A 10269-nucleotide genomic window follows, 5' to 3' on the forward strand; every position below is an offset into this window, starting at 1 on the left:
GTCTCATGTGTCTTATAAACGTTTAACACTTATGAGCAAGACACAAAAACATACTGGCCATTTCACCAAAGAGCTCTAATAAACCACGGTGCAATCTCTGTGCAAAAAAGAAAAAAAAAAAGAGTAAATTACGAGTTCCATAAAATGAAAGTTACTTTATTATGAATATTATTATATTATTAATAACATTATAATGTTACATATAATAATTCATATGCAGTTATGCAGGATATTCTCGATCTGCGCATGCGTGGAAGCTGTAGCCAATCAAAACTCGCGCTCAAAAATTTAAACTTTAACCGGAAGAACAGACAACAACAAGCAAGCCAAGCGTGTGTCTGCGTCCTTTATCTTATTATTTTACTCTCCATATTCCAGAAAATGGCTCTTAGTAGTGACGACCAGACTAAAATGTTCTTTTATGAGAACAGACTTCAAACATTCGTTGGTTGGCCGTTTGAAGAGGGCTGCATTTGCACTCCAGAAAACGTGAGTAAACCCTTTGATCCGTCAAGATGGAAAAAAATGGTTTTGTAGGTGCTGAAATGCAGTGTTTTCATCTTTTATACTGCTGTTCTATAGATGGCCAAAGCTGGATTTATTCACACCCCGTGGGAGAATAGTCCAGATACAGCGCAGTGTTTCTTCTGTCTGAAAGAGCTGGAAGGATGGGAACCTGAGGATGACCCTGAGTGAGTCCGTGTCTGTTAAACTTTCCACTATTGCATTAGAGAGCTGAGAGAGGCTTTGTCTATGTAACTTAATGAAATAAAACTCGGATTTAAAGTCAGGGTTATTTGATTTATTAAATGTCATCAGTTCTCTTGTTATGTATTGTTCCTGATGCGCTGTGGTTTTCTTGCATGATCAGGAAAGAGCATAAGACACATTCTCCAACCTGTGATTTTATCTTGCTGAAGAAGACTGTGGATAGTCTGACAGTGGAGGAGTTTCTGAAACTTCAGAAAGAGAGACAGAAGTTTATCATCGTAAGTATGAGCTCACTGACAGATAATGTAGTTACTTTAATTTATATAAAGCTTTATACAATACATTCAGTTTCAAAGCAGCTTCATATTACTAAGCTGGAACATAAAAGTTCATCTTCTAAACTTCACCAATTATGAAACAAATTAATTTTTTAGCTGAAAAGCAGCTCTACAAAAAAATAATAGTGTCATTATTCATCTCAAATTAGTTTAATGTTTCAGTTCGATATGTGTCATATGAAAATGAGAAATGTTGCCTTCGCAACTTTTATTTATTATAAATTTTAACTGAAATAAAAGTTGTCAAGGCAACATTTCTCATTTTCACTTAGTTTATCTTGATGTACTAAAATAAATAACATTTAATATATCTAAACTAAATAAGAAAATGATAATCACACAACAAAATTGCTAAAACAGAAAATATAAAATAAAAACTAATTCAAAATATCAATAAAAACTACAATAATATCTAAATTATACTAAGATAACCCTGTGTCAGTTTTGCAAAATTCATCAATTGAAACAAGTTAAATTCAGCTATAAGCACCTTTACAGACCAATGGTGTCATTTGTAAGGCAATAATTGTCATTCATCTCAATGTTCAATGTTGATTCAGTTCAATATTTTGAAATTAGTGTAATTATCCAGCTTAATTCAGTTCAAATTTCATTATCATCAGGTAATGTCGGTGCAGTTAAATCAATGAATATTAATTTATCTTAAAACCACAACTCAGCAAGCCAAAAGTGACATGGGCAAGGAATCAAGTCTATAAGGTGACAAGATTTTATATATATAATTTTTCTATGCCTTAGTTTTATAAACTTACCCCTCTTACGGGACATTTAATTTATTATACTTTAAAATGTTTTATTTCTAGGGATTTCCTTGATTATTATGTAAACAACTTTTAGACATTGTTTTAAATGCCACTCAACATTTATCCTAATTTTCCCCAATAGTAATTGAATGAGTAACATAGATAGTTGTATTTGACTTATATTTTCTTTGTTGATAAAATGCATCTTATTTGGAGTCTCAAGTAAAAAAAATTTGCAACAGAACTGCTTCTTCAAAATTTCCATAGCTAAATATTAGTATGTTTACTTGATTGTCATTTACATGCTAAGGGTATGAATGAAGTAACATGTTTTTTAATCTTTCAGAAAAAATCATGTAAACAGGCGATTGATAAATTTGAAGAGGTGGTGAAGGTCAAGAGGGCCCAGATCATCCAGACTGCGATGGGGGAGGAGTAAAGAGTTTCATTTTGCTGTGGTCTAATTTTTTTGTGGACCTCACTTTCTACTTTTCTTTCTTTTGTACGTCATGAAACGCTGTATGTTTTATAAATGTTACCTGTTGAAATTGTCCATATACACATTCCTCCTTTTATAGTATTTATTTTAAAATGATCTTAATAAAAAGACTCTCCCATGGCACCTGTAAAATGTTTAAGGGACATTTTTTCAGTCTTATCTCTTGTTCTTAAAGTCTTTTTGTTTGTTTGTCTGTTAAGTATAAAAACTGAAATAAAAAATCTTGTAGCCTACCTGTAACAAGAGTTTTCTTGGGAATGGGAAAACCTGGAAATATCAGAATTTTCAGGTCTGGAGAAGGCAATGGGTAATGGCAGCTTAGCTCTAAAATATTACATTGTCTAAATTGCTTTTATGGTGCACTCTCAGAAATAAAGGTACTGGGGCGGTACCTTTTCAAAAGGTACATGTTTGTACCTGAAGGGTCCATTTTGGTACCTTAAAGGTACATATTTGAACCTGATAGGTGCAAAAGTGTACCTTTTGAAAAGGCACCACCCCAGTGACAGCATTTGTGCCTTTATTTCTGAGAGTGTGAGACAAAACATTCTAGGGAAACCAGTGTGAAAAGACTGTATTTACAAATAGATACATACTTGTATGCATTTGATATATATTTTGAATAATAGATGTTTGAATAATGTCATGAAGGGTGTTGGTTATGCACTGTACGTCATGTGTCCTCTGTACCAGTCATGCGTAATCTTGCGCTCAGTGTTGGTTGGACACGGACTGCACACACCGGTGAGAAATAAATGTCCAAGCAACCCACCTTTTTTCTTAACGCCACAAACTTTTCTAGTAATAACACCTTTCATGTCATCTTACGTTGTCCGCATCTTGGATGGACAGCCAGCATCACTTATTCCAGCTGTTGGGAGCGCGTGTGATTTATTCCATGAGCTCCTGGGACCCATCAGTTTAGCATCTGATCGCGTCGCGCGGCCAAATGGTATGGTTTTCAGCTTAGTTTTTGGGTTGTTCTGAAGCGGAATCGCATATATTCTGACAGATATGAAAATTACATTCGGTTTCGTGGTCGTCGGCGGGGGTTTAACGGGTGTTCTCAGTTTCGTCTCTTTAGCGCTTGCCATTGGAACTGAATACTGGTACATCATCGAGGACAAGCGCACGAACCACACCGACCCGGCGCGCATTAACTCTGGACTTTGGGGAGTTACAGATGGTATGACTCTCAATTTCATTCTCAAGTCTTTACTCGTGAGTATCTGTGATTTGCCTCTAATCATAGTCCGGTTATTTTATTAACTGGTAATATCTTGGGCTTTAACTGGTGTGCGCACTGTTCATTTGACCAATGGATTTCCAGGACTTTTCCTGGTACAGCTGGATAAGTATTACAAATTAATTTAATAGAGATTGCACCCACAATACAACATCTAGCCCAATAATACGTTTAAAACTGACCATTTAAATTGCATATAAAATAAATTATTTAAATCTCTAACTTTCTTGGCGCTTGAAGGTTCTTATGCAAGTGCAACCCAAATTGTCTTTTGGCGCCTCAGCTATCTGAAACACCTTTTAAACAACACACTAGCTACTTTTCAGTTATATTTGTGATGTGTAATTTTTTATCGATCTTTAGTCACTGATCGAGCAGCTGTTGCTATGGTTACCTCCTCAAGCAAAATCGAATTTTGTTAGTTCTGAGCAGAAACATAGCGCTACGTAGACCTTATTTGGTCACTGAAATGTTTGAAAGCGCTGCTGAATAGGAACTACAGCCTACAAAAAATAATATTTTGAAGAGTTCGAGCTTTACAAGAAGTGCGGTCATAATTTTCACCCTGGTGATTTGCTTTGTGTTTTTGTAGATGTCCAAAGTCATGCAGAAGACACTGGATATTCAGAATCAGAAAGGCAGATGAAAAGTGAGTGTTGTAAACCCTTTTCATAAACTCCCTATAAAAACTGCTTATTGTGCTGCAGTGTTCCATCATGAAATCCGGCTATAAATGTATCACTGAGCCATAATTTTGTACATTTGTATGGATAAGATGTTAGTTGGTTTAGTTATACAACAAGTCATTTCTGTGTGGATAAACAGCTATGATTTATTCATTCAGTCATGCATAACGTGATTGCCATCTTGCTGCCCTTGAGTCTGGTGATGCTGGTTTTTGGAGGTATCTGTGGTCTCGTCAGTTCCCTGGCCAGAAGCCGGACACTCCTGATCGGATCCGCTTCATATTTCCTCCTCTGCAGTAAGTTTGACCCACTGAATGCCATGGTTACCTCAGTAAATCTCTACTGTTATAAAATCAAAGATACCAGTTTATATGCTGCCTGCAAAAAAAGTTTGTCAGCAGAAAACACAAACTTCTGAAATGCATTCATAGGTGAACATACAATACAATTAATAGCTTTCAGTCACGTGACCGGCTCAAAGAACTAGAGGACAAAACATCCATAGAACTGCAGCACAAGCCTGTCAATTTTCCTTCTGTTTCCAAGCCGCAAATATTTAAATCACCCCTCAAAAGAATAAAATAAAGATACGTGAACAAAATGCAAGTTTTGGCCATTTGCAATCCATATTATATGCACCTGCATGCTGCAATATTTCAATCACTTAACAGCGCAACAAAACTTCATGAAAAACACTTAAAGTGCCTTAATGTATTCAAAACAGCGACATTAAAAGAACAAATTCAGTACACACCTTATTGGTTACTTTATATAAGCAAGCAGATGAGCCCATAATATGAACGTAATGTGCTAAATGGTTCCATATTTTCGTTATAATTTTGTTCTCCAGGTGGGCGTTCCTGTAAGGGTGTGACGTCACGTGAAAACTATCAATACAATCAAAGTCTCTATAGTCTTTGATACAATACAGTTGTAATTCCTTTTGAAAATAGTCCGAAATGTCCTTCCCTTGTCTCCACTACTTTTTGAAAGCTATTGTTCTGTTAAAATAGTTTGAGATAGGGTTGTTTCACGTAAATACAATCCTAATTAAATGATATATACATTCACTTGTCGCCACCTACTGGAGTAGCATATTTATAGAGTTAGCTATAAAGTTAGATTCTCTGTAGAAAAAGGAACTGCAGAAATTGAGTACATTTGCGTAATTTTTAGCGTGTTCCTAATCTCAGGCAAATTCAACTTTTGTCTGCAGACTGATAGGGTACAACACAGATAAACAAAGTTCAAGTTTAAACAGTTGGCTCTGCAGTTCTCTGAATGACATTGAAGAATGGAAGACTGGAAGACTGAAGGCATTACTCACCTGGAATTATTGTAATGTCAGAGTCTTATGGGACTGAAGTTATTGCGGTTCATCGTTTTCCTCTCATGAAATTGATAGGATAATAGAGAACATCCCCCCAGCTATTTCTATGATTGAAATGGGCAATCTTAAGGTGAAAGGGAAAGGTGAAACCAAAAAATATCTGGGTTGATTTATGTAAGGAATAATACAGCCTTCAGTAATTCTGACCGTGCATCAGTCTCTCATTTAAATGTGATTTTATTTCTTTTGTTCTTTCATGAACGCATGCTTGAGCAGAAGAAAATAAAACAGAATAATAATGCATGATGAGTACAACCAGAGCTCATTTCCTGAGACCCCTGTAAGAAATCCCAAAGCAACTTAAGTATCACAGGCAGGAGAATTTTGCTTTGATCTTCAAAAATACACACATAGGCATTGTTGAAACATAGCTGGCTTGCTCTTTACCCCGACACTAAACAGCATCTCAAAGCCACTATCTGAGAGTGTTCTCTCATAATGTAGCCTGAAGACATATGACTTGAATAAAGGTTTCCTTAAAGGAGTCAGCCAATGAACCCCAGCATTTATCACCGTGGTAATAAGGAGCGCATGGCAAGTGTTTAACACAGTGAAGCATGGAATGTAAATGTGAGGGTAAAATTTTGGCGCCTGCCTTGTTACTTATATTATCTTTATTTTTTTGGCATGTCCTCTATTTTTTGGATTGGTTATCACAGACAAGAATGCATGGTAAAATACGGATGCAATTTGAAAATATTTTTACATGAGAGAATTTCACATGGACTGAATTAGATTAATGTTCTTCCTCTCATAAGGTGATGCCTTTAAAGTGATAGTTCACCCAAAAAGAAAATTTTCTGAAAATGTGCTTACATTTAGGTCATCCAAGATGTAGATGAGTTGGTTTCTTTATTAGGAGAAATTACATCACTTGCTCACCAGTGGATCCACTGCTGCGAATGGTTGCCGTCATATGAGAGTCCAAACAGCTGATAAGTGAGATCAGGAACCGTTATTATGGATTATGTACTTGTATTTTGGCCAGAAGCGACAGTTTAAAATTAAAAACACAATGGATTTGATTAGAAATATGCAGCTTTTCACTTCAGAGGACATTACTTGATGGACTAGAGTCCTGTGTATTATTGTGATGCTTTTATCAGTTGCTTGAACCCTCATTCTGATGGCACCCATTCACTGCAGATGGTCCATTGCAAGTGATGTAATGCTAAATTTCTCCAAATCTGTATCAATTAATAAACCAACTCATCTACGTATTGGATCCTTGAGTGTGAGTAAATTTTCAGCAAAGTGAATTTTTGAATGAATACTCCTTTAAGAATATCAGTGCATCCATTCACCATGTTGTGATTTGTGACTGTGACATACACACAGTGCTGTACAAAATAATCAGTAGTTCCTGGATAGTACAAACTGTTCTAAATGAACCGTTGTAAGATCAGAAACAAGTCAGTTTGTTCCTGTCTAGACTCTTGCCCATGCTAATTAGAAACTGTGTTACACTCTCTGTTTATTGGCTCTTAATTTTATGTGCATATTATGGCTGATGTGGAAATCCATTCTCATTTTGTCAGTGTTTAATTAGATGTGATTTCTGCTGCTGTTTATCCACATCAGCACATTCTGTTTTAATGAAGATTTGGTAATAATGGCTCACGTCTTGGAATCATCAGGCACCACAGGGTGCCACAGGAAGCTAGTTTGACTTCCTCCCTGTTTACATAGCTGATGCTTCTCTTAATTTTGAGAGTGGGTGTCGTATAGTCGTGTGTTTATGGCTCTCTGCGCTTACAGTAAGATCAGTGTTTAGGGAGACAAACTGCGCATCTGGAAGAATGTTTTTCATATTCAGTTCTGGTTCAGTTGATTACAGAAAAAGATTAGCAGTTTTTGGCAGCTCAGAATATGGGTTTATTAAAATAAATCACTGTGATAATGCAAACATTAAATTGGGAGCTTTATTAGTAAAATATGAGCTTGAATGAGTGGGAATAAGATCACTGGATCGAGACAATGCAAAAAATGTTATCAGCATTTAACAACTGAAAGAGAAGCTTACTATTAAAGACCTGAATCAGTAAAGTGAAGCAGCCTTGTTTTTTTACTTAAAGTATTTGAAGACTTATGTCACACTTAAAAGAATAGTTCACCTAAAAAATGAAAATTTGTTGAAATGTACTTAAGCCTTCCAAGATGCATAGGAGTTTGTTTCTTCAGATTTAAAAAATTTAATGTCACATCACTTGCTCACCAACAGATCCTCTGCAGGGAATGGGTGCCATCAGAATTTGTTTTGTGAGGCTAAAAGCTGCATGTTTGTAATAAGCAAATCCATCATTAAAACTTTAAACCATCACCAAAATACCATAATCTATAATAACACTTTCTTCAGTGAAAAAGTCCATCCCCTGTTGTTTTCTTACATCAAAATCACATCTTGTTCTGTCCTGGCTGGACTATTGCAATGCTCTCTTGGCAGGTCTTCCAGCCAGTTCTATCAAACCTTTACAATTAATCCAGAACGCGGCAGCAAGATTAATGAGCCAAAAAGAATGCACATCACACCTCTGTTTATCAATTTGAACTGGCTACCAATAACTGCTCGCATAAAATTCAATGCTTTAATGTTTGCCTACAAAACCACCACTGGCTCTGCACCCCTTTACCTAAATTCATTACTTCAGACTTATGTGCTCTCTAGAAGCTTGCGTTCTGCAAGTGAAAGTCGCTTTATTGTACCATCCCAAAGACGCACAAAATCACTTTCACAGACTTTTAAATGAAATATTCCCTCCTGGTGGAATGACCTGCCCAACTCAATCCCAGCAGCTGAGTCCTCAGCCATCTTCAAGAATCGGCTAAAAACACATCTCTTCCATCTTTATTTGACCCTCTAACTCTAGCACTCTCTATTCTAATTCTATTTTTTTTTTATTTAAAGCTTTTCTAATCTTTTTGTATTCTATCTATTTGTTTTCTTTTTATTTATTATACAGTTAACAAAAGCAAAAAAGGCCTCTAACACTATGCTCTATTCTTTTTCTATTCTATCTGTTTTCTTTTTATTTATTATATAATGATAAAAAAAAAATCTAACCTAAGCTAACTGAGACTTGTTATAGCACTTGCATATCATTGCTCTTTTGTTGATTTTGATTGCTTCCATTGTCCTCATTTGTAAGTCTCTTTGGATAAAAACGTCTTCTAATTGACTAAATGTAAAAGATTTTTGTTTAGAACTGTCTTTTCTCTTATAAACAGGACTTGATCTGTGCACATTTCTCTCCCAATTCAGTCGAGATGACTTTTTCACTGGAGAAACTTGTGGATTATTGTGATGTTTTTATCAGCTGTTTCGACTCTCATTTTGATGGCACCCATTCACTACAGAGGATCTTTTGGTCAGTGATGTAATGCTACATTTTTTAAATCTGTTCCGATGAAGAAACAAATTCATCTACATTGTGGATGGCATTTAAGCTGTACTTAAAAATATATGAATGTAATTGCATTAAACAAAATATCAAACCATGCGTTATTTTCTGTTAAAGCAATATAGCATAAATAAGTTTTTCATGCAAAACATTTCATGAAAGTTGTTATAGGTACAAACTACCAGTCTTTATGCAAAAGAAAATGCTGCCTGCATTTAGGCTTCAGTTCTCATGACTGAATACAGATATGATTATGAATGTGGCATGGAAGACATCAAATCCATCACAGCCCACGTACATCCAACGTTCTATTAACTACTTGTCATTGATTAAAAGAAATTGCCAAGCAAAAGACTGCTTACTGTTTTTAGCCCACGTCTAAATATGTAACTGTCTTTTTAAAATCCTTCTTTCTAGAGTACACCACAAAGTGAAGAATATCTTGTAACCTCTGATAGAACAACAAGGTGTAGTCTAAGTGATGCTTAATTGGTTTTATTTGTGTGTGCGTGCATTCATGCGTGCTTGTGCATGTGTTTTCTCAGGTCTTCTCACTCTCTCTGGGGTGAGTTTGTACATCAGGTACTCTCAGAAGGCTCTGGAAGAAACTGAAAGGCGGATGGGCCGTGAGCAAATGGCTCAAGTGCACACATCATTCGGCTGGTCTATGGGCATGGCCTGGATCTCCTTTCTTCTGGAGGTGATCACTGGTCTTCTCCTACTGCTGGCTGTCAAGCTGGTGCCTTTAACCCAGTATGAAGAGTCTGTCGCTCCCATATAGAGACTCACCACCTCCTTGAACCATACATGTCCATTTCAGGCAAGGTAGTCAGTATTTGTCAAGGTAAGGTCTCCTCTCTATCTTACATTGTTAGCAAAAACGCAGATGTACATTAGTGGTCCAAAGTTTGGACACATCTATTAATTTCTATGATGATTGTTTCCACATTTTAGAATAATAGTAAAGTCATCAACACCATTAAATAACACAAATGGAAATAAATTGAAATGGAAAAAAGACATTCATACAAAAAGCATGTTTTCTATTCAAGACTAATTTCACACGCTTAAGATCATGAAAAACATTTCTTTCATTGTCATTGTGTTTTTAATCTGAGCTTTTACATTTTATATAGATCAATTCAAAGGCCAACTGTCTGGCTCATTTTCATATCTTTTGTTGATAATTGCTACTGTAATTGCTAGTAAATTTTTATGTGTTTGCACAGCTGTAATG

General features: G+C 35.9%; 2 protein-coding genes across 2 annotated transcripts; both read left to right on the forward strand.

Moving 5' to 3' along the window:
- The first annotated feature begins 281 nt into the window (after positions 1 to 281).
- Positions 282 to 2565, forward strand: birc5a (baculoviral IAP repeat containing 5a). The gene is made up of 4 exons (XM_058794028.1): positions 282 to 489; positions 583 to 692; positions 872 to 989; positions 2160 to 2565. Exons 1-4 carry the CDS (start codon positions 382 to 384, stop codon positions 2250 to 2252), a joined length of 429 nt encoding a protein of 142 aa, XP_058650011.1. The 5' UTR covers positions 282 to 381; the 3' UTR covers positions 2253 to 2565.
- A 761-nt stretch (positions 2566 to 3326) lies between these two features.
- tmem235b (transmembrane protein 235b) lies at positions 3327 to 10022 on the forward strand. Its single transcript, XM_058794398.1, has 5 exons — positions 3327 to 3498; positions 4151 to 4207; positions 4403 to 4540; positions 9578 to 9876; positions 9987 to 10022. The coding sequence occupies exons 1-4, from the start codon at positions 3327 to 3329 to the stop codon at positions 9811 to 9813; spliced, it is 603 nt and encodes a 200-aa protein (XP_058650381.1). The 3' UTR covers positions 9814 to 9876; positions 9987 to 10022.
- The last annotated feature ends 247 nt before the right edge of the window (positions 10023 to 10269 follow it).

This window comes from Onychostoma macrolepis, chromosome 12 (genome assembly GCF_012432095.1).
Source record: "Onychostoma macrolepis isolate SWU-2019 chromosome 12, ASM1243209v1, whole genome shotgun sequence".
Classification (NCBI taxonomy): domain Eukaryota; kingdom Metazoa; phylum Chordata; class Actinopteri; order Cypriniformes; family Cyprinidae; genus Onychostoma; species Onychostoma macrolepis.